Genomic DNA, 24,528 nt, shown 5'->3' with positions numbered 1-24,528 from the left:
TAACCCAATTAAAAATAAGCAAAGGTGATAATAAATAAACATTTGTCCAAAAAAGATACATACAAGCTGTCATTATGCTCATGAAGAGGTGCTCAAAACCACAATGAGATCATACGTCACATCCACTGGGATGGTTATAATAAAAACACAGGTAATAAGTTTTGGTGAAGATGTAGAGAAAGTGTTAGTAGGAATGTAAAAAGGTACAGCTACTTTGGGAACTAGTTTGGGAGTTTCTCAAAATGTTAAACATAGAGTTACCACAAGAACCAACAATTCTACTCCTAGACACATAGTCAAGAAAAATGACGCATCCATGGAATAACTTGACACGAATGTTTTCAGCGGGATTTCTTATAATAGCTGAAAAGTAGTTAACAGGTCAATGTCCATCAACTAATAAATAAACAGATAGATAAAAAAAACAGTATATCTATACAGCAGATTATAATCGAGCAATAAAAAGGAATAAAGTCCTGACAAATGGTCTAACATGGATGAATCTTGACAACATTATGCTAATTGAATGAAGCCAGTCAAAAAAGGCCACATAGTGTACAATGCCATTTATATGAAATATTCGGAAGAGGCAACTCTAAGGAGACACAAAGTAGTGATTGCCTAGGATTGAGGAGGAGGGGGTGGATCATGTTGTAATGGCTATACACCTCCAGGAATACAGTGAAAACCATTGAATTGTACCCTTCAGATGAGGGAATTTAAATGTCAGTCACATCTTTATAAAACTGTAACGGGAAAATAAACCAGGAGGCAGGTAGAATTGGTGTGTGTGCTGTAGCTTGCCAACACTTTCTCTAGCATGTTGAGAGAAATATTTTTTAATTTTCAGTGATTTAGAGAAGTTATTGGTGATGCTATACGAATATTGGTGATGCTATACGAATACGATGACCAAATTTGGAGAAACTGCTATCTGGTATGCTTCTGGATGTGGATTTCAGGGTGTCTGACGTTTTCTTGGTCGGAGACTGATTTAAAACGCTTTTTAGATTAGCAACTCAGTAGCTGTTGCTGTCAACACTTTTACTGTAGAGGCAATATTCTGAGCTTTACATTGTCTTTGATGTTGTTTCATGTCAAAATCAGAAAGAAGTTTAAATGCTTTTCCAATGTGTTCATCAGATTCACTCCTCTTTGTTAATTGCATTGTCAAACACTTCAAGAGCCTGTCTATTACTTACTTCTCTTGGATATTTTTATCTCTTCCTCTTAATGAATGACTGCTTCAGTCTGCTCTGAAACTTTTTGGTTATAATTAAATGTTTGAAGTCAGATCTATTTCTACCGATTTCTTCACTCATTTTAAACCTTTATTTATTTTTCATGGATTTTTACCTGAGTTTTATTTAATAAATACATTTAAAATGATAAAAGAAGGTATATTAATACATATCGAACTACTGCACAGTTGCACTCATCTCAAAATTCTGCAAGCTAGTCTTCAACAGTACGTGAACTGAGAACTTCCAGATGTTCAAACTGGATTTAGAAAAGGCAGAAAAACCAGAAGTCAAATTGCCAACATCTGTTAGATCATAGAAAGAGCAAGAGAATTCCAGAAAAACATCTACTTCTTCTTCATTGATTAGGCTAAAGTCTTTAACTGTGTGGCTCACAACAAACTGTGGAAAATTCTTCAAGAGACAAGAATACCAAATCACCTTACCTGCCTCCTGAGAAATCTGCATGCAGGTCAAGAAGCAACAGTTAGAACTGGACACGGAACAAGAGACTGGTTCCAAATTGGGAAAGGAGTATGTCAAGGCTGTATATTGTCACCCTGCTTATTTAACTCAAATGCAGAGTACATCTTGCAAAATGCTGGGCTGGATGAAGCACAAACTGGAATCAAGATTTCTGGGAGAAATATCAGTAACCTCAGATATGCAGATGACACTACCCTTATGGCAGAAAGAGAAGAAGAACTAAAGAGCCTCTTGATGAAAATGAAAGAGGAGAGTGAAAAAGCTGGCTTAATACTCAACATTCAAAAAACGAAGATCATGGCATCCAGTCCCATAACTTCATGGCAAATAGATGGAGAAACAGTGGAAACAGTGACAGACTTTAGTTTCTTGGGCTCCAAAATCACTGCAGGTGGTGACTGCAGCCATGAAATGAAAAGATGCTTGCTCCTTGAAAGAAAAGCTATGACAAACTTAGCATATTAAAAAGCAGAGACATTACTTTACCAACAAAGGTCCGACTAGTCAGAGCTATGGTTTTTCCAGTAGTCGTCTATGGGTGTGAGAGTTGGACCATAAAGAAAGCTGAGCACCGAAAAATTGATGCTTTTGAACTGTGGTGCTGGAGAAGACTCTTGCGAGTCCCTTGGAGTGCAAGGAGATCCAACCAGTCAATTCTAAAGGAAATCAGTCCTAAATATTCATTGGAAGGACTGATGCTGAAGCTGAAGCTCCAATACTTTGTCCACCTGATGTGAAGAATTGACTCATTGGAAAAGACCCTGATGCTGGGAAAGATAGAAGGTGGGAGGAGAAGGGGACGGCAGAGGATGAGATGATTGGATGACATCACCGACTTGATGGACGTGAGTTTGAGCAAGCTCCAGAAACTGGTGATGGACAGGGAGGCCTGGCGTGCTGCAGTCTATGGGGCTGCAAAGAGTGAGACACGACTGAGCAACTGAACTGATGGAAATCAGAAGTCTTTCATCTCTTCCTTATTTTATTGTAAGCCAAAATTTTCAAAATAGCAGTTTAACTGGTAACAGCTTTATCAACATTTTGAGCAAACTTTTCGCATCCTGTCTGCATTTAAGTTTCTCTCCTGGTGTTTGAAAATTATTTTTAATGCCTGTTATGCTTTGTAATATGTATGTTTAGAGGTCTGGGCAGTTTTTCAAGAAGCAAATCATCTTGTTAAACTTAGCATTTTCAAAGAACTATCCAAGTTGGATCTGTGTTAATAGTCCCAACTATAAGAAAAACCCCAAAAGGAAACAAACTATTGCAAACACAGAAGTAATCACAACCTCTAGTACAGTTGAGGCCCCTTGTCTCCAATCACTTGAGAAGGCTGTGCTGAACACAGCACATATTCTTCAATGACCTTGGGTGAGTCGGTACTGAGGCAGTAAGAGTATTTCTAGAAGCTAAAAGTATACCTGGACAGAATCAACAACCTATCTGTACATATAGGGCACTAAAAGCCAAATGCACGCATGCTCAGTCGCTCCAGGCGTGTCCGACTCTTTGTGACCCCATGGACTATAGCCCCCAGGCTCCTCTGTCCATGGGATTCTCCAGGCAAGAACACTGGAGTGGGTTGCCATGCCCTCCTCCAGGAGATCTTCCTGACCCAGGGATCGAACCCGCATCTTTTACGCCTCCTGCATTGGCAGGCATGTTCTTTACCCCTAGCGCCACCTGGGAAGTCCCCAAACCATATAAATAAGCCAATAAATACACCCCAAATCCAATTTCTCCTTCACCAAAGCCACAAAACACCTGTGGCTGCCTTAATGTCAGACAACAGGAGAGGTGTATCAAAGGGGAAGCAGGAGTAAAAGCGGAAGTGGCCCTAACTGATTATAGTCAGTGAAAACATAAGACCATGCTGACACCCTGCTCTCAGATTTCTAGCCTCCAGACCTGCTGTTTAAGTCACTCTGCTGCTAAGTCACTTCAGTCGTGTCTGACTCTGTGCGACCCAATGGACGGCAGCCCACCAGGCTCCCCCATCCCTGGGATTCTCCAGGCAAGAACATTGGAGTGGGTTGCCATTTCCTTCTCCAATGCATGAAAGTGAAAAGTGAAAGTGAAGTCACTCAGTCGTATCCGACTCTTCGCAACCCCATGGATTGTAGCCTACCAGGCTCCTCTGTCCATGGGATTTTCCAGGCAAGAGTGCTGGAGTGGGGCGCCATTGCCTTCTCCATAAGTCACCCTAGTCTCAGGTATTTCTGCCCCACCTGACTAAGACAACGAGGGTGGGGAGGGTCCTAGCACCTCTGAAGTTGTGATGGGGCCCAGCCTCTAAATCACTGGTGGCCACAGGGACCAAGGACCTGGGGAATGGAGGAGGCCACGCAGTAGTCCCCCTGTCCCCATTGGACTAACTGGTCTTCAGTTTGTAAATGGGGAGCTGGGCATGGGGCAACTCAGGACATGCCACAGGCCCATGGTGTGATGGACCACCTCCTCCACAGACTTGGGTCCAAGTGCAGAGAGGCAACACGTACACATTATAGGAAATATGAAAACAGGGCAGAAAGACAGGAAAATCATCCTGAATTCCACAACCTAGAAGCTGTCCCTCTAATATTTTGGTTTATTTCTTCCTGGATGACTGTGAGCACTTAAAAGAGTACAAGCAAACCAAACAGTTTTAAACTCTGATGCCTCAGTGTTATTATGAAAGAAACATGTTTAATATTGTTAAAGTGTTCTATAAATGCATGTTTAAATGCATATAAATATTTCATCCAGTAGAGGGGCTTAAACCTTTAAAAGCACAAAGTCACACATCGTGAGTGAATTGGAGCCACACACACCCATGAACAAAGCTAACCTGCCTCTCAGGATAAGCACCATGGACAGCACTGGGGCACTTTAGCAGGGCCAGGAACACTGCCAGGCTGGTCTGAAAGCCTGAAAGGCAGACTGTTCTTTTCAGGAAGTGCGCATTTAGCATTTCTGAACCACTGTGGTCCTGGGTTTCCGTTCTCCACCCACCAGCCTGTCCTGAGCTGGTGCCATGTGCCAGGAGCCTGGGATGTGAAGATAATTGAGTTGGACACTTAGGTGACTCGCCCGAGGGGGGACAGGATGGCTCAAGGTCACACAATGGGGAGGGAGGGAGGGCTTAACCTCCCATGCCCAGACCCTGGGCAATCCCCACTGTTATGCCTGCCTGCCAGTCCTCAACTGTGCGGCAAAACATGGGCATCACAGGGCCTCTGCACTTGCATAAGCACCGTGGCACATGTTTCTGAAACAGTCCTTCTGAATTCATGAAAACGTAGGGTGAGTTTTTCCCAAGACACTGCAGGTGAAAGTGAGACATGAAGGACTCTTTTCTGCCAGGACACTCGGATGCAGGAGCCATCTTCACCCAGTTGGGTCTGTACCCTGGCTCGGGCAAGGAGGGCAAGGCGAGCCCACTAACCCAGCCTGCAGAGTGGAGGCACCTGGGGGGACCCTCTGTGCCTGGCCTGACCTTGCCTCCAGGGGATGAAGGGCATCCCCGTGTGGCCACAGGGAGCTCCTGTCTGAGAGCAGATCCGAGCCAATCTCCAGCACCCTGGACAGGGCAGGACATGACTCGCGCTCAGGAAGAGTCATCATCAGTTCAAACAGTCCCTGCCTCTCTCCCGCCATCATTCTAGTCTCCTGGGGAGCCATATGTGTCAACTATGTCTTTTGTTTTCTGGATTCTGATGCTTTGACATCTGGGTCTTGCTGACCCTGGAGGGACTCCCCCTCCTAGAGTTAACCAGCTCCTAGAGATAGTAAACAACTCATCCACAAGGGTAATTTTCAAGTGCAAACTAATCAATCCAGAGCACACATACCCCGCCCCCCACCCCACAGCCTCCTCCTTCATCAGCACTCCTAAATTCCAGGCTACCATCTCCCATCCTAATCACTCCAAGACCAGTCAGGTACTAGGAGCAGCCTGATGCCCCAAAGCCCACTGAAATAATTCCCACCAGCCGACCCTAATCCTGCTCACCTTGCTTTGGCATTTCTTTCTGTCCAAACGCAGTTGCTGCCCCCACCCCCTGCCCTGCTCTCTAACTGATCCTGGAGCTCCCCTGTGAGGCTGACCACTCCTCCCCCTACTTCCTTGGGATTTTTGAGGAACTGTCTTTTCAATGACAACTCTCTTGATTTGTTGGCCTTAGCACACTTCAACTTTTCCCTTAGTACATTATATTTTAAAATACCGTGCTCCTCTCAACCACCCTCCCCAGCCATCTTCCCCATGCTCCCACCCAAGGAGATCCCCCGACTTGGAGCACTGGTCCCACTTCTCCCCAGTCTTTGGGCTTTGGCTGAACTCCACTGAAAGCCTCTCTGTGCTCCCCCCAGGCCCCTCCCCATCCCCTTGCTCACCATCACGTCATTGCTGCCTTGTCACATTCATGGCCAACCATCAGAGACAGTGACACCCGGTGGAAGAGAAAGCCTGACATATGGATGGATGGATGGGTGGATGGATGTGAAGCTGAGGTGACTAACCGGCCTAACCCCCAGGCCCACTGCACACATCTCTTTCAAGAACAACAAGCTCAGCTCTCCCCTCTCAGCCAAATGTGCCTGCTCAGAACTCCTGATTCTGTAAGAAAGCTACATGCCCACAGGCCCTCATTGTTCACTGCCCATCTTCTCCACCTGACCTCACCTTCCCATCCACTCCACAGTGTGCAACCCAGGCAGACAAGGAACAAGTCATGAAACCGGGGGCAAAGGATGCAGGTGGCTCAGCTGTAGGTTTAATCCCTCTTTTCAGGTCATCCCTGTGGATAGAATATAGATACGTGGTTCTGTCTCTGGGAAATGGCAGGTGCAGGAGAGGAAGATTTGCTTGGGATGACCCGCTGTGGACAGTGAGGAGACCAGGAAGAGCCTGAGTGCCGTGTGACCTCCTGCCCGGCGTCTGGGCAGGGGGGGCAGCAAGGGACAGAAAGGGACAGCTGTGCCTGGCACAGCCCTGATTCCCCAGACAACCTGCTATTTCTCCAGCCTGCCTAGAGATTACCCTGCTCCCTTCTCACTACCTTCTCTCCTGGGCCTGGAGGCTGCTCTTAGAGGAAAGGGAGAGATAAAGGATGACTGCTTTCCAGATACAAGATTACACTGCCATAAGTAAGACACTAAAACATACAAACTCACAAGGGCAGAGGATTCTGATGGAGCCCTGGGAGGTGCCCCTCCTCTGCTTTGCCCCTGCACCCACCCCACACACACCAGGAATCCCTGATCCAGCTCAGCTTTCTCCCTGTGCTCCTCATGAACCAGGGCAGGCTGAGCTAAGCCCAAGCACCCCCTCAGTCAGCACGACTGGGCTAAATAAACTGAGGGTCCTACCAGCAAAAACAGTGAAGAGTCATCACTGGGTCGGCACTTTCCGTGCGAAAGGGTGCTTTGGCCACACCTGCCCCCTTCCTCCCCATCCCGCCAAGGGGAAGTGGGCCAGTAAGCTCGTGCTCAAGCACTCCCTGGCCCACCTTTGGCAGTGGCCAGGATTCCTGCGGGAAGGCCTACCACCTACCCCCCGACCCCAGACGAGTGCACCACACAGTGTCTGCCCCCACCCCTTCTCTCCAGGCCAGGGTTGGACTTGAGGGGCAGACTGGGGTAGGGGTCCACACCAAGCTAGTCTCATTCTCAAGCTCAGCATTTACTGAGCTCCCCATTGGGGTTATGGCAAAAGTTTTGGAGCCCCTGTCTCCTCCACTGAGGTCCCGTGGAGAAGAAGGCTATGGGGTCCGCTCTGGCATTATTAGGTCCCTGGAATATTACTAACAACATTCCATTTGCAACGTCTAGTCTAGGGGCACAGCTTAATCACCTGGATGCCCAAGTGTTCTAACAAAAACATATACATGAATGTTCATTAGCAGGACTATTCACAGATACCAAAAGGTAGAAAAAGCCCACATGTCCACCAAATGGTAAACAAATGTGGTATATCCATATAGTGGAATGCTGCTGCTGCTGCTGCTAAGTCGCTCCAGTCGTGTCCGACTCTGTGCGACCCCAGAGACAGCAGCCCACCAGGCTCCCCTGTCCCTGGGATTCTCCAGGCAAGAACACTGGAGTGGGTTGCCATTGCCTTCTCCAATGCATGAAAGTGAAAAGTGAAAGTGAAGTCGCTCAGTTGTGTCCGACTCTTCACGACCCCATGGACTGCAGCCTACCAGGCTCCTCCGTCCATGGGATTTTCCAGGCAAGAGTACTGGAGTGGGCTGCCATTGCTATTTGGCCATAAAAAAAGAAACGAAGCCCTGATATCTGCAACAGCACAGATGATCTTTGAAGTTATGATGCTAAGTGAAAAAAAGTCAGACACAAAAGGCACATATTATGTCATTCCACTTATAGGAAACTCCAAAATAGGTAAATCCACAGACAGAGAAGGCAGGTTAGTAGTTTCCAGGAGTTGGAGAGAGGACAATAACGGGGAGTCACTGGTTCATGAGATCTCTTTCTGGGGTGATGAGAAGTTCTGGAAACTAGAGTGGAGATGGTTGCACAACACTGTGAAAGTCCTAAAAGCCACCCAGAGGGATTTAAGTGATGCATTTTATATTATGTTGGATTTTAACATAATCTTACAAATAAAGAACCAAACAAAATAATTCTCAAACCTTATCCCAAATCAAAATGTTCAGGATGGATCTGGAAATCCATATCTCTAACAAGCTCTGTCAGGGACTAAAATAAAGCAGAATTTAAAACCTGCGGTGCAGAAACCTCAGGCCCAGGTGGTTTGGGTGTCTTTCTAGGCCTAACACTGGGGGACACTGGAGCCCTCTCCTGGACCTCACAGGATCCTGCTGTATCTGCTGTCTTCCCTGGGCCGAACTCTCATGGGCTCGTCTGCATAAGGAGTGGGAGTGTGAAAAACCAAGATCTGGCATCCGGTCCTGTCATTTCATGTCAAACAGAAGGGGAAAAAGTGGAAACAGTGACAATTTTATTTTCTTGGGCTCCAAAACCACTGTAGATGGTGAGTGCAGCCATAAAATTAAAAGACGCTTGCTCCTTGGAAGAAAAGCTATGACCAATCTAGACTGTCAGAGACATCTGAGACATCAACAGAGACAAAGCAGAGACATCGCTTTGCTGACAAAGGTCCGTCTAGTCAAAGCTACGATTTTTCCAGTAGTCATGTATGGACATGAGAGCTGGACTATAAAGAAAGCTGAGCGCTGAAGAATTGATGCTTTTGAACTGTGGTGTTGGAGAAGACTCTTGAGAGTATTTTGGACTGCAAGGAGATCCAACCAGTCCATCCTAAAGGAAATCAACCCTGAATATTCATTGGAAGGACTGATGTTGAAACTGAAGCTCCAACACTTTGACCACCTGATGCAAAGAGCCAACTCACTAGAAAGCACTCTGATGCTGGGAAAGATTGAAGGCAGGAGGAAAAGGGGATGACAGAGGATGAGATGGTTGGATGGCATCATCAACTCAATGGACATGAACAAACTCAGGGAGATGGCAAAGGACAGGGAAGCCTGGTGTGTTGCAGTCCATGGGGTCACAAAGAGTAGATGACTCAGCAAGTGAACAACAAAAATGAAAATCAGGCCCAGAATTTGGGCTGGAAGGAGAAGCCCTTTGTCTTGCTGCTTCCATCGAAAGTGGGAAGTGGGCCTGGGGTAGCAGGCAGGCACTGGTAGGTGGCCATCCAGCTACCTCTAGGGACAAGTGTGCCCACCAGGGACCAGACAGCAATGTGCTAGGGGGTAAGAAGGCCAAGCCTGATGCTGGGCCTGAGGATCCCAGGGCCACCAGAATGTTGGCCAATGTTGGTGTCAGGGTGAGGTGATGTGGGCACCCACAGTGTGCAGGGGGTATGGAAGGCTTCCGGAACCTCAAAACTGGCCCTTAGAGGAGAGGATTCCCACAATGGGGCTTGAAGCACAGTGAGGAGCTCTGAGACATCAGGTTCCCTCCGACAGAAGGAAGAGTGTATGAGAGGTTCAGAGGGCAGGAGCTCTGGACAGTGGAGAGTGGGGTTCCTGGGAGGGAGGCAGGGGTCCCCCGAGACGACCCTGGCCCCACTCCAAGGCCCTGCAGGACCTGCCCTGGAGAGCTGTGCGCGTCCGTGTCTGCCTCTGCCCTGACTCACCTTGCCCGGCGCGCACATGGTCCCATCCAGGGGCGGCCCCTTCTTTGTCTTGCAAAAGTAGGGGTTGTCAGGGTGGCTGCACCACAGCTGTTTGCACGGGTCGAAGGTCCGGAACTGGAAGAGAGCAGCCGCAGCTGGCAGGCCGCCTCCCACTGCAGGGGCCCTCCAGGGTTGCCCCAGTCACCCCGGGCTCCCGCCCACGGCTGCCCAGGACAGGCCTGTGTGTTGCCCTGAGCTCTGTGTGGTTCTGGCGCTGTGAGGATTTCGGGCGTACTTCATGCTTCATGACCGTACATGACGCAGGGACAGCACCTCACGTCCCTGGGGGCTGCCGGGCCTCCCGAGCCTGCAGACCTTGGTGGCTACACCTTTCATGGAGCCTGGACCTCTCATGGAGCTGGCTGGGCACCAGTGTGCTTGGCGTGAAGGCTGGCTGGCATTCCTCTGGCTCAAGCAGGCACCCCATGGGCACCCGCTATTCCCTGGCTGAACACTCCACTGCCTGAATCCCTCCCGAAGCCACATCTGGACCAGCCAGGAGAGCATGGGGCACCCACTGGATATCCAGCAGTAGGTGTGGGGAGAACCTGATGCTTGGAGGGCTGCTCCACCCCGTCCCGGGGAGCCACCCCGACACCAGCCACCTCCCAGGAGAACAGGCAGGTCTGGGCTAAGCTCCCGCTCAGCCCTTGCAGATGTCCCAGGCTCCGACACTCACCGCGGTACACATCATGTAACCAAGGCCAAAGTCGAAACGGCACTGCTCGTTCATGGAGTAGTGCAGCCCGGGGAGCTGGGGCAGCGCCGGCCAGTCGTGGGTGAAGGGGTCATCACGCAGGCAGTCATAGGAGCTGTGAGGGGACACGGGGCACCACAAGCTGCCTTCAGCAGGACCGGGCTGTCCAGACCAGGTGGCAGCTGAGGCCCCTCATGGAGCCCCGGCTTGCACACCCAGCCCTAAGGCTGTGTTGCTTTGGTTTCCTGTTGCACCTCTTTTCTTGGCATGGCTAGGCAGGATCTGGCTTGCCTGGGCCCTAGCCATCCATTAAAGGTGCAGTGTCTGTAACCACTTTCCATCCAAAACTTAGCCCCCAACAATGAGATCCCCCCACTGCTGTCCCCTTCTCCCCTGCTTTGCACTTGGGGCTGGAGGCGCCCTCCTACAGCGGAGTCCAGCACTCCAGGTTCCTCCTCAGGGGACAGGGTGGTACTCACTGCAGGTAGCGGCTCAGCTCCTGCTGGCTGCAACGGGACCAGTGGAAGCGATGGAAGGCTGCCTGCACCAGGGGCGCCATGATGCTGCCCAGCCGCACCTCGTCACCGCAGCGGTTGCCCTGCCCGTCATGCTCCATGCCCAGCCTGTGAGAGGAGCCAAGACAGCCTCACTGGACCCTCACCTGGCCACACTCACCTGTCAGCCCCATCCCCTCCAGATGCTGGGAGGGGACCCCGACCTCCCTGAGCTGACTCCCCTTGCCCTTAGCTGGACTGGTCGGCCCTGAGCCAGGTGGTACCCGATTTCTCCCAGCTGGATTTTAGAGCCAGGGCACTCTGAGGGGACAGCATCCAGCGGGAGGCCCTGCAGGGTCCTGTCCCCAAGGCAGAGCACTGCGGCATGAGAAAGCGGCGGAGGTGGAGGCACCCCGCCCTCCCTACACACCAGCAGCGTGCACACCCGAGCTCCAGCTCTCTGTTCCTGGGGGAGGCTCCCTCACACCCTCATCTACAGAATTGGGTGAGAAGACCCTCCTGCCCAAATGCTTCGATGGCATAATGGGTGGGCAGCCCCCAGCTGCTGCCTGGCCCTCAGTGGAAAGTGGGCCTGCCGCCTGCCCAGTGCAGCACGGGGTTAGGACATCACATCCGAGGGGCTTGTCATCCAGGGTGTGTCCTTCTCAGGGTGCAGAGGAGAAGTGGGGCCCCTCGAGGCCCGACCTGCCTCAGACAGCCGGGCCTGCTGAGGCCACTTACACATGGCCAGTCTCGTGGGCCACCACGAACGCAGAGGAGAAGCCGTCCTCGTGGTTCAGGGTGCAGCTGCGGACTGGGTGGCACATCCCAGTGACAGGAGCATAGCCTGGGAGAGACAAAGGGGGCTCAGAGCCCTCCCCACGTGAAGGGGCCCAGACCCCAACATGCCCTGGCATCACCAGAGCAAACGAGCACAGCCAACTGCCCTCAAGGCTGGCACAGCTCGAGACCAGCTCTCCCCTCCCCCGGGGGAGCGGGCCTCAGCCCTGCCCATCAGCAGACACCCTGCAGCCAGCTCAGTTTCCCACGTCCAGGTCTTATCTGTCAAGACTTTCTGCCACCTTGGTAGCCTCCTGCCCACTGTTCTCTTTCAGGGCACCTTCCACTTTCCTTCCCCACTTGGCTGAGTGGCCTTTTGGTCCCCGAGGCTGCAAGTTGCTTCCTGGGCTGTAGGCACTCTGGCCCTGGTGCCTGGCCCCACACCCTGAGCCCACTCCCTCGGGGCCTCCCTGGGGCCTCTGAGACCTCAGCTGGCCCCTTTTCCACAGTATACAGATGGCTGCAGGGACGGTGGTCCCAGGCTGTTCAGGGCAGTGCTATGCTGCCTGCTGAGCTGTGCAGAGGAGACCAACTACGTAGACAGACTATGTAGACTGGGAAGCAGACCACAGATGATGAGGCTCCTGGAGCCCTTGGCCTGGGAACCCTGCGCTCTGACTGGGGAGATTCTGAACCACATTCCTGCTTAGGGGTCCAGGGTCTGTCCTGGGCAAGGCACCTCCAGAGGTGGAGAATGGGAATCAGAGAGGGAAGGGCAGCTGCAGCAGACTAACCTCTGACGTGAGAAGCCACAGACCCTCCAGCCACCGCTCAACCCACCAAGGGCTCCCGAAGAGCCACTAAATTAACAGGTCACAGTGAGGAGACACAGTGGGTTTTGCCTGCCCAGTTACAGCGTGTGGTCCAAGGAAGAAGTTGGGAATGGAGTCTCACAGGGAGAGAGGGCAGGGAGGAGGCAGGAGCCTGAACCGCCTGAGCAGGCCGGTGGGAAGGCCACCCTGTGATGTGACTGGTCTGCCGAAGGATGATCCCCCCTGACTGGGCTGATCCTGATCACAGGGAGTCTTAAGATGCCCCCAGGGAAGGACCACGTTCCCACCCACCGGGAGAAGGAGAGTGATGGGAGGGCACGATGATCCCACCCAAGATGGAGGAAATCCAGACAGTGGGGCCTCGCCACTTGCCGCTGGGTGAGATACAGAAGTGTGTGCAGAGCTGTGTGTGCCAGGCAAGGTCTCTGTTTAAAGACCTGGGCACCCTGGAGGCTATCAGCCACGAATCAGCATCGCCATGGGCACTTGCCATCTGCCCATGGTTAAATCAGGTGGCACTGCAGCTGCTGACCTTCAACACTCCCTGAAAGGGGTTCAGGGTGGAGATCAGGGATGAGGCACTCTGTGCTCTGGGAAAAACTGGCAGGACAGGTCTTCAGATACTTATTTTCGGGGGCCAATTTTATGAGCTCAATTCTTGAATCTCCTTGTAACTTGAAAAGCACTAAATTCCTTCATGGTGATGTCTGCTCCTCATGACTAACAGGAATTCTCAAGAGACCAGCAGAAATCTTCTGCAAAAAAATACGTACTTAATTGCATGTGTTCCCTCTTCACTAAAATCTCAAGTGTACTGACCTTCCCCGCTACCTCTTTGGAGCAGTTTCTCAGAGCTATCTGAAATGCCGTCTCCCAGGCTATAGGCCTCGTTTCGCCCCAAATAAAACTTAACTCGCAACTGTCAGGTCATGTACTTTTTTAAGTCAGCAAGACCCAGAAAATTAGAAACCCGGACTGTCCCCCCACTGAGCCTCACTCATCTGAGACCCCATGGAGAGGTCCTAGGCAATGTGTTCCAAGAGAGAAGTACAGAAAGGAAGAAGTGTGACCGGGGAATGCTGGCTTCAGAACTGTCTAAAAGCAGTATACCCAACCATTGTCTATTTCCCTTCTAATAAACAGGAAAATATGTGTCTTAAAGTATTTTTTTGCTCTGCAGATTTTGAGATGCTTGTTCTTGAATCAGCGCCAGGGCCAACCTTTGTGGTCTTCTCTTTGTCCTTTGTATGCAAAGCCTGCATATGAATATGTGCCTCAGTCTGTGTATTTCTCATTCACCCACACTAGCATTACATAAACATTTAGGATTTGAAAATTTGAAAATGTATCTATATTTTTTCTTTATATCCTCCATTCTTAGTTTATTTTGCTATTATTTTCTTTTCAGAAATCCTTTTAGATAGACACAGTGTTCTTTCCGGATTGAGCCTCTACACCAATTTTTCTCTCATATTTTGATCTTTTTGGGTGCCCTTGACTTTTTATCTCAGCTTTTGAATTTTCCATTTCAGCCACTGAGAAATGGAATATTGCTGCCGTATCAGTAAAGAAAGGACGTCACAGCATCAGCAGTTGCAGCCACCATGGATGGTGAGCTGGTGAGCCCCGAGGAAACTCAGGATGTGAAAACACTGGACACGGGCCCCAGATGGCTGAGACGCCATCAAAGGAATGATTTCAGGGAGCCAGACTCCTGCATCTTCCCACACATAAAAAAGCACTTAATTCCTTAACTTGAGATTTTCATTTTTTTCAATTAACAGTAAGCTTTGTTCTTATTAGCTGCCCTTTGTTGCAAAACTCCTACATATCCTAGCCCCCCTCGCCTCTTAAGAGCAATTCAGTTCTCTCAGGGTTACTTGAGATGCTGTATCCCAGGACTGAAGTGCTAAACATTTCTGATGAATTAAAACACACACACACACACACACACATACACACACAACTTTCAGGTCAGACATTTAATTTTTTAGTCAACACCATCAAATCTTTAATGAAAACCCTTTTTTTCTCTGATTCTTCTTTGTAGCCTGTTCTGGGTTTACAGATATATTTCCTCAAACATTCTGGAGATATGACTTTATAAAAATGTACTTTTCCCTTCTCTAAATTATCTGTTTCCTCTGGAGTTAGCTTTTTAATTTTATTTTACATCTCGGTCCATCTTTTTCATCCTTTCCTTTTTTTTTTTAATATCTGGTAATTCTTGGCTGTCCTTTCACATTTTTAAATGAAGAATGAAGTCACTTAATATAAAGGTTGTGTCGGTTTCTCTCCTGCAGAACAGTTCTGCTCCCTGTTAGAGCTCTCACCTAGACAAAGGGGGACAGAGTGCTCTGTCACCTGGCCACACAGACGGGCTTGAAGGGGAGCGAGCAACCCCTCATGGTGGAGAGGCACCAACACCAACCAGGAGACACAAGTGATCACACCTGTGTGGCCACCCCCCGACCAAGAAATAAAACTGTCCCCACACCGCAGAAGCCTCTTCTCAGTTCCAACAGCAACTTCCTCCCTCCTGCCCACTCTCCTGACTGTGAACACCACGGATCAGTTTTGCCCACTTCCAACCCTGAAATAAGTGGAGTCATGAGTATATATTCTTCTCTGACTGTCTTATTTCACTTATTTTATTTAACAGTCACTGTGTGAGATCTTCAACTATGATTGTAGACTTGTCAGTTTTTTCTTTTAGATCTGTCAGTGTTTGAATTTTTAAGTAAAGTCCCTTATCTTTTAAAGATTGAAAATTTATTCAAATTTGTTTTACAAAAGGTGGAGGAAGCAAGGGCTTCCCAGGTGGCGCTAGTGGTAAAGAACCCACTTGCCAATGAAGGAGACATAAGAGATGCGGGTTCAATCCCTGAGTAGGGAAGAATCCCTGGAGGAGGGCACGGTAACTCCTCCAGTATTCTTGCCTGGAGAATCCCATAGACAGAGGAGCTGGGTGGGCTACAGTCCATGGGGTCGCAAAAGAGTGGGACACGACTGATGTGGCTTAGCAAGCATGCACAGAGGAAGCAAACAACTGAAACCCAGCCTCAGAGCTTGTCTGGCCCCTGGGCTGCCAGCCCCAGACTCTGCCCATTTCACTCCCTTTGATCTTCCCTGTCCCCAGAGAGACGCAGTTTCCTAGGGGACATGTCAGAGTTCTGGCAGTTTTGAAGAGCCAGGAGGAGACTAGCACTTACCCTCAACCCGGACACCCTTCTCAGCACTTACCCCCTTGCCCAGACACCCTTCTCATCCCAGGCCAAGGCTGCCGGGGGGCCCTGGCAGGGTCAGGCACTCACGTGCAGCCCCCCTCCTTTCTGTGTCCCCGCAGGCCCGAGACTCACCTTGCATGCCCGAGGGCCCGAAGTCCTGCCGTGTGAGGAATATGGCATGATCGTGGTACTCGTCGTGATCAGTGTCTGGCTTCTGCTGGAGGTAGGCCCAGCGGCAAACATTCTCCAGGCTCTGAGAGGGGTTCCCAATCTCAATGAGGCTCATGGACTGCAGGGGCAGGAGAGACAACAGAGACGGATTGGTATCTGGTGGTCCAGATGGGAGTTGAGCAGACCCCATAGACTGGGGACCTGGCCCAGATGGCCTCTCAAGAACTCCCTCCCACGTGGCTCCATTCTCCAGAGTGGTGGAAAAGCTCCCTGGCCACACAGACCTGCCTGAGCTTCCACACAAAGTCACTGCATCATTTCGGGTGAGACACAGGAACAAAACTGTGAGGCCTCAAAGCCTCAAAGGGTCCATTCAGCCCACCCCACCTCCAAGGTCCCTGCATCCTACTTGGCACCTGCTCTGTGGAAGCTCTGGCCAGGAGGCCAATGCGATGGACCTCGGTTACCCCAAAGAGTTCACACTCTGGCAGAATCTGGGACAGGGAAGACAGAACTCCCAATATGGCTACAAGCCCAGAGAAGAGGAAAGGAACCCTGTGTTTCCCCCTTGATAGAAGCTATTTGCAGAAAACAACACAAGGGAGGGGAAAACTCTGCAGCACATACAGTGAAGAAGCCACATAAGGAACAGGACCACTGGGGTAATTCCCGCAGGAGCCATGGGCAGGAAGCCACCGGGACCAACCGCATTCCATTTGTATCATGACGCATGCCTGCTAGCCAAGGCTGGCCACCAGACTGGCAGTATCACAGGCCAGTCTGCCTCATGGCATTGGCATTCACTCTCCTACTCAGTTTTCACAGTTACCCAGAAAGGCAAGAAACTGAGGCTCAGAGAGGTCAAGTAACTTGCCCCAGGTTACACAGCTCAGAAGCCTAAAGCCGAACGTCTATATTCCATCCACTTCCCTAAACTCCCTCTCCAAATAAAACACACACCGTATCATCTCAGAATCAGGTCTCACAAGCTGCACTCACCCCTTTTCTGTCTGCAGTCAGCAGGCATTCTGGTTTCTGCTCTCACCACATACTCCTACCATCCAAGCGGTTCCCTCTAGGCAAACCTGTCCATAAAGTAGAGCTATGCATTCCTTGGTAGACCTGAAAACATGCATTTTGCCTCTTCTCTTGCATAAACAAATCCAACAAGCATAGTCACATATTTCTCTTTGTGTGTATAAGTAGAATGGATTTGGGGTGTATTTACAGGGCACTGTTAGTAAGCCAGCATGTTGCAGAAGAAGGAAGAATGAGTCAAGGCCAGGGAAGACCCGTCATTGCCAGGCATCCCATGCATTACCCAAGTCAATGCTTTACAAGACGGTGGACCAGTTCCCACGCCCTAAGCACAGAGCCAATTGCTCCTGAGAGATGAGAATACTTGTTTTAACAGCATTCAGTGAGTCCTAATGAAGTCAGTCACAGATAGGAACGAGAGATCTGGTGGCTGGGACCTACTGGACATTCCCCAGAGATGGACAGCCCCAGAGGATGCTGGGAAAGGGGAAGAGAAGCACCTTACTGCCCTCCCTGTGACTGGGAAAGCATGTGACTACCTCCAGCCAATTAGTTGCGATCAAAAGTGATGTGTGTCTCTTCCTGGTCTGAGCACTTTATTGCCCACATGAGAGCCTTCGGAGATCTCTCCTGGCTGGCATGGGAAACAGCGACCAGGCTGCTCTGTCGCCCAGGTCCTGAGTGAAAATGAGACCAGGGTCCGATGGCAATTCACACTGAAGACACCAGTGTGAACGAGAAATCAAGCTTTGTTGTTGTAAGCTGCTGGGACATGGAGCTGGTTTGCTTCTGCAGCACAGTCTTGCCCACCCCAAGTGACACAGAAGGGGCAAAGGAAGGGGACATGGCATCTGTATCTCATCCAAGCAGGTCAGCCCAAAACCCTACCAGGAGATCACTGCCTCCAGAAAACCTTGAGAAGCCACAGCTCTGGAGGAGGAAGCAAGTCAAAGACTCTCCTTTCTAGGGAAGGAACTTTGGGTGGAATGAGAAGGAAGGGAACTTCAGGGATGGATCTAATTTGGTGCTTGAGTTTGGACCCCATTGGGCTTAAGAGTGCCACTCCAGTTTGGACCACAAGGGCCACTGATCATCACTAGATCAAGGATGGATGCAGAGCCCCCATGGGAGGGGGACCCTCCAGCTCCACAAAGCCCAAGACACGTGCAGATCACTCAGTCATGTCCAGTCTTTGCAAGCCCCATGGACTGTAGCCCGCCAGGCTCCTTGTTCATGGAGTTCTCCAGGCAAGAATACTGGAGTGGGTAGCCATTCCCTTCTCCAGGGGTGGAACCGGGTTTTCCTGCATTGCAGGCAGACTCTTTACCATCTTAGCCACCAGGAGAGCCTGGAGCCTTGCTAAGCCACTTCCAGCAGAAGGACCTTGTTCTCTTTAGGGCCATGTCTCTCAGCCCAAACATCAGGGGACCGAACCCCTGGTTGGTTACAGTTACTTTTGCCTGCGTTCTTCTGACAACAACAGCCCAATCTCCCTTTGGTAAAATATCTCCTCTGTTAATCTGGGTCTGACCTCAGGCTCAGCGGCAGGAGAGGTCAAGCCCAGACAACCCCACCTAGCACCTTCCCAGCACCATGATGGTTGGGGCCAAGGGGTTGGAAAGGTGTGTGACTGTGACCCTGGAGCTTCCCCCAGAGCAGAGAATTCCAGGGAAGGAAGAAACCAGAACAGACAGAGTGTGGCCTGGGGTGGAGAGAGCTTGATTCCCAGTGTCTTCACACCACCACGTGGCTCACCCAGGCCTCAAGCCAGCTGCCCACAGGCCTGTTTATTTCCTGCAGCCATGAAATTAATAGACGCTTACACCTTAGAAGAAAAGCTATGACAAACCTAGACAGTCTGTTAAAAAGCAGAGACATCACTTTGCCAACAAAGATCCATATAGTCAAAGCTATGGTTTTTTCCAGCAGTCATGTACGGATGTGAGAGTTGGAACATAAAGAAAGTTGAGAGCTGAAGAATTCATGCTTTCTAACTGTGGTGCTGGAGAAGACTCTGCATAAAAGACTCAAACCAGCCAATCCTAAGGAAATTAGTCCTGAATATTCATTGGAAGGACTGATGTTGAAGCTGAAACTCCAATACTCTGGCCACCTGATGTGAAGAGCCAACTCATTCGAAAAGACTCTGATGCAGAGAAAGACTGAAGGCAGGAGGAGAAGGGGTCAACAGAGGATGAGATGGTTGAATGGCATCATTGACTCAATGGACATGAGTTTGAGCAAGCTCCAGGAGACAGCGAAAGACAGAGAAGCCTGGCTTGCTGCAGCCAGTGGGGTTCCAAACAGTCGGATACGACTTAGCAAATAATGAATAACAATAACATAATGAGTTATTTCCAAACTTTATGATCTGAAAAGTTTGGAAATCTGAAAAGAGTTTCCCTGGTGGCTCAGATGGTAAAGAATCAGCCTGCAATGCAGGAAACCCTGGTTTCATCCCTGGGTCGGGAGTATCCCCTGGAGAAGGGAATGGCTACTCACTCCAGTATTCTTGCCTGGAGAATTCCACGGACAGAGGAGCCCAGTGGGCTACAGTCCATGGGGGTCGCAGAGAGTTAGACATAACTGAGTGACTCACACACACACACACATGATCTGAAAAAACCCAAACACGTGTTATCTCATGGTTTCCGGGTTAGGAATCCAAAGGCAATCCAGTGGGGTCCTCTACTCAAGGTTCTCCCGTGAGATTGCTGGCAGCTGAGACTGGGGCTGCAATCTCAGCTGAAGACTCCCCTGGGTGGACACACTCCCACACTCACTCACGTGGTTACTGGCAGGATCCAGTTCCTCACGTGCTGCTGGACCTAGGGCTCCTTGCCACCTCACATGGACCTCGCCACAGAGCAGTCACACAGGGCAGCTCGCTTCCCCCAGCATGAGTGACCTGGGAGCGCATATCCGAGATACAAGCCATAGTCCAGTTAAAGGCAAATCTCGGTCCTGCCCATGCCTGCAGGGAAAGGACCACAGCAGGGAGTGACCACCAAGATGTGGGCTCACAGGGGCCATCCTAGTGCCTGCCTGCAGCAGAGATGTGTCTCACATATGTTGTCAGGAAATCCCTCCCATGAAAGTCAACTGGAGTTGTGTTATTGTTACTTACAGCTGAAAGACCACGAGCAGCGGACTTCCTCCTTGGAGACTCGTGGGAAGCCCAGTCAAGTGCACTGGCTGGCTGGTTGGAGGGTTCAGCTAGTGTGTCCAGCACCAGTGGGAGAGAAGCTCTAGTCACATTTTTGAAGAAAAGTCAAGAGTCCCAACTAGAAAGACACATGGTGTCAGGGCCAGAGAACAGGAATAAGGGCATGGAGTTGGAGACAGAGCCAAAGGCTGAAACGAGGTGAGAACAAGCAGTCCGGGGGCTCAGAGAGAGGCCTGACTGCTCAGGGAGTGGGCTCACTGGAAGTGATGGGTGGGTGTTGCAAACCCAGTGCCCACAGGCCAAGGCTGGTGATGTGAGTCAGTGAAGCAGCTTGGCTCAAAGAAAAGCAAATCTGTCTTTTGTTTGCCAGTTTAGAAGTTTACAGAAGAATATTTCCCTGTTATGATAAAGAAGTTGGGGTGATAAGGAGTGGCAAGAACTGGCAAACCAAGAAGCCCATTCCCCACTGCATGGGCAACAATACTCAGCGCCAGCTCCATGGGCATGGCATGCAAGAACAGAGCCCAGAGCTGTCGCCGGACTGATCTCTCAGGCCAGTCTTTACATTTTACAAAGAAGTGTGTGTGTGTGTGTGTGTGTGTGTGTGTGTGTCTGTAAGTTGCTCGGTCATGTCCGACTCTTTGCAACCCCATGGATTATATAGCCCACCAGGATCCTCTGTCCAGGGAGTTTTCTAGGCAAGAATACTGGAGGGGGTTGCCACTCCCTTCTCCAGGGGGCTCTTCCTGACCCAGGGATCAAACCTGGGTCTTCTGCATTGCAGGCGGATTCTTTGCCATCTGAGCCACCTGCGAAGCCCACAAAGAAGTTCTGTGGACCAAAGAAAACACATCCCTCACGTCACCAGCAGAGAAGTAAATGGCAACCCACTCCAGTGTTCTTGCCTGGAGAATCCCAGGGATGGGGGAGCCTGGTGGGCTGCCGTCTATGGGGTTGCACAGAGTCGGACATGACTGAAGCGACTTAGCAGCAGCAGCAGCATGTCACCAGGTAAGGAACCCTGGAATAAAGGCCCTTCCGGGCTGGACCCAACACTGGCATGCTGGTGAGCGCCTCCTGCCTCCCAGACACCAGGCCCTTGGATTCAGCCCAGGTTCCTAGGCCCTCTCAGCAGCCACCGTGATCTCACTGCTGTGGCAGGATAATTTACTGAAGTATTGATCTGCATTTTGTTCTTGCCTTGTCTTCCCTTCCTCCACTCCAAGAAGCAGCCCATCACTTCTGTTTTCCAGGCCCACGGGGGTCTGTGCCACAGGACCCAGAGCAGAAGGTGTCTGGGACTCTCTCCCTGCTTTTGGGTTCTGAGGAGACTCCCCAAGGGGAGCGGCAGAAGGAAGGGCTCGGAGGGGTTCCACCAGGACGAGGTGGCCCTGAAGAGGCAGATAACAAAAAAAGCAGTGGCCGTGTGCTGGGCCCTGGGAACTTGCAGCCCAGATGGGGCCTGGAGGAAGGTGACGTCAGCGTCTGACATCCACAGTCCGGAGCTGCTTGGACTTCCTGTTTCTTTGCGCACGTCCCACTTCTCCCAAGGTTCTGGCCATTCTCAAGGAATTAAGGGCTGGTATCCTCCTTCATGCTGGCCTGGAGAGCTCAGGAGGGTGCAGTGTGCCTCGTGCTGTGCGGCAGGTGCCAGACCCGTGTGCATTTTAGAAAGAGCTGAGTCAGTGAGGAGAGAGGACACAGTCAGGACCGTGAGGCGGCAGGAGACGAGCAAGCCAGCTGGCAGGGGAGGAAGCACGGTTTCTGGCCATGGAGCTTGTGGAGGAGGCATGGGAGAGGCCCACACACGCGCATCCAAAGGGAGAGTCTGCAGTGCCCTGGGACACAGGCCAGAGATGATCTTTTTAGGCCCAGGTTTCCTCCTTGGTAAAAGTTCAGCAATTTTCCCTTGGGGAGCTCTGCTGCTTCTCAGGTGCAGCTCCTGGGGGAATAGTTTAGAGCCAGCTGGGGTTCAAGTAAGGTCAGTGGATCGGAGGCTCAAAAGAATCAAAACACCAGGTGAAGTAGGCTTGCCCAGAGGCAACCCCCACCCCCAAACAACCACCCAGGAGCTTCTAGGCAGAAGACTGCACCCCAGACTCAACTCTTCCTTGGCTTACTTCTCTCCCTTCCTGAGAGCTGCCAGCCTTCCCATAGGTTCTGCCTGCCTTGAAGGGCTCTTCACAGACAGAGCTGTCCAGGCAGAGGGCCCAGGAGGGAGGTCTGGACATCCACAAGGGTCACTCGGGCTCTGGTGGGATCTCCCCACACTGCTCTGCCACCTGAATCTCACTCACAGCCCTCCATCCCATGTCTTTGCCACGTATCACGCAGAACATGGACTGTAGTCCTATCCAAGCAAGGACAAGAGATACGTCTATCTTTCTTTCAGAAGTGATGGTGATCCCGCCGTCTTTCCGTGCCGCCATAATAGTGTGTGTGAATGTCCGGGCTGATGCTCTGAAGAAGATCAACAGCGCTGAAAAGAGAGGCAACCGCCAGGTGCCCATTAGGCTATGCTCCAAAGTCATGGACGGGCTTCTAACTGTGATGATGAAGGATGGTCACTTGGGCGAATTCGACATCACCGAGGATCACAGAGCTGGGAAAGCTGTGAGCTTCACAGGCAGGCTGAATAAGTGTGGAGCGGTCAGCCTCGGATTTGATGCGCACCTCGAGGGTCTAGGAAAACGGCAGAATAACCTGCTCCCACCCGGTCAGCTTGGTTTCACTGTCCTGACAACCTCCGCGGGCATCAAAGACCACGAAGAAGCGAGACGAAAGCACACAGGTGGAAACAAATCTTTGGATTCTTTTTCTAGGGATGTAATGGCCTGGAAGCCACGCCACCTCTGAAGGCGTTCTCTGTGGGGCCTTATCTCCCCTACGCAGGCAGGACAGGAAAGGAAGGGCGAGAGCCGAGGTGGCCACCAGATGGCGCTGCTGCCGCAGGAACAGCAGCGGGAGCCTCGAGCGCCTGGATCAAAGGGCTGCTGCTGCTCCTGAGACGCCGGCCACCGGCTCAAACGGAACCACGGAGGCCCCAGCCACCTCTGGGGTCCCACATTAAACAAACCAATTAAGACTTCTGCAGAAAGTTCTGTCCCAATCTCTGCTCTCTGACATCTCCATTGTTTGCTCTAGAATGAGCTGAATTATTTATGCTCTTGCCTCCTTTAGTCAAGGAGACAGGAGAAAAGTGGGACCAGCGGCGCGGAGGCTTCGCAGGTTCCAGGATGTATCAGGAAATCCCTCAGATCACCAATCCCACACACCAAGGTACCTGCGAGTGATGGTGCGGCTCCCCAGGCAGCTCGGGGCCCTGGGGGTGGAAGCTTGCTTCGCTGTCATCAGCCCTGTGCCCCTGGACATGTTCCCTACATCACTGTCCCGGGCACCCCCTCCCCAACCGCAGCATACAGCTGGGAGCTCAGGCGCTTCTGGCCATGGCGATCACCATCTTCAATATTCTCATCCAGCGGGAGCCAACCGAAACATTCTCAACTGCTCTGACCCCAGAGGGTCCTCCCCGACCCCACCTCGCAAACCCGCCCTCCCAAAGAAGCACAACACAGAATCGCTTGCACATAGTGGAGTCCAGATCTGCTGGGTTCAAGAAAGCAGAGATCCCTTCTCAACCCCGGCACTGCTAAAATGCAAGGCAGGTAATTCTCTGCGGTGGAGGCCAGTCTGCACACTGAATGATGTTGAGGAGCATCCTGACTTCTTCCTGCTAGATCCCATGAGCATCTCCAAGGTGGGGGGCTGAAAACTCGCCCTCTGAGGGGAGCCCTGCCATGGAAAACCCCCAAGGGGAGCAAACCCAAGGAGCCCTGTGGAAAAACTGCCCAACCCAGCCTCCCTGAGCAAAGCCGCTTGCTCCCCGTTGTGTGACTTCGGCAGTCCTCACCTGTCCTGTTGGCGGGGGGTAGGGTGGGGTGGGTGGTGAGATAAGTGCCCCAGAGAGCTGCTGTGAGGATAGGTGAGGTGCGTGAAGTCACACAAGGGGCTGCAGACAGGACCTGACCCAAAGAAGGCGCTGCAGGCTGAAACTTGCAAGAACCCTCGCTCCTGTGGCCATCACTAGCATGTGCTCACCTTACAGGGGACCCTAAGGCTCAGTGATGGTAAATGACTCACAAGGACCAACAGGAGCCAGAATTAACACCAAGCTGGGGGTCTTCTCCAGGCTGCTCTGGGGTGCCAGGGAGTACCTGGAGCTCAAACCTCA

The 24,528-nt window shown here is 51.2% G+C and overlaps 1 protein-coding gene across 1 annotated transcript in view; it reads right to left on the bottom strand.

Moving 5' to 3' along the window:
- ADAMTS2 (ADAM metallopeptidase with thrombospondin type 1 motif 2) overlaps positions 1 to 24,528 on the bottom strand; it is a 248,750-nt gene that overhangs the window by 38,886 nt on the left and 185,336 nt on the right. The window contains exons 6-10 of the mRNA XM_055539330.1: positions 16,055 to 16,211; positions 11,824 to 11,929; positions 11,068 to 11,211; positions 10,571 to 10,703; positions 9,853 to 9,966 (exon numbers count right to left, since the gene is read on the bottom strand). Coding sequence (XP_055395305.1) covers positions 9,853 to 9,966; positions 10,571 to 10,703; positions 11,068 to 11,211; positions 11,824 to 11,929; positions 16,055 to 16,211 — 654 coding nt within the window. The remainder of the gene's footprint in view (positions 1 to 9,852; positions 9,967 to 10,570; positions 10,704 to 11,067; positions 11,212 to 11,823; positions 11,930 to 16,054; positions 16,212 to 24,528) is intronic.

This window comes from Bubalus kerabau, chromosome 1, assembly GCF_029407905.1.
Source record: "Bubalus kerabau isolate K-KA32 ecotype Philippines breed swamp buffalo chromosome 1, PCC_UOA_SB_1v2, whole genome shotgun sequence".
NCBI classification, from domain to species: domain Eukaryota; kingdom Metazoa; phylum Chordata; class Mammalia; order Artiodactyla; family Bovidae; genus Bubalus; species Bubalus kerabau.
This window is presented reverse-complemented; position numbering and strand designations above follow the sequence as displayed.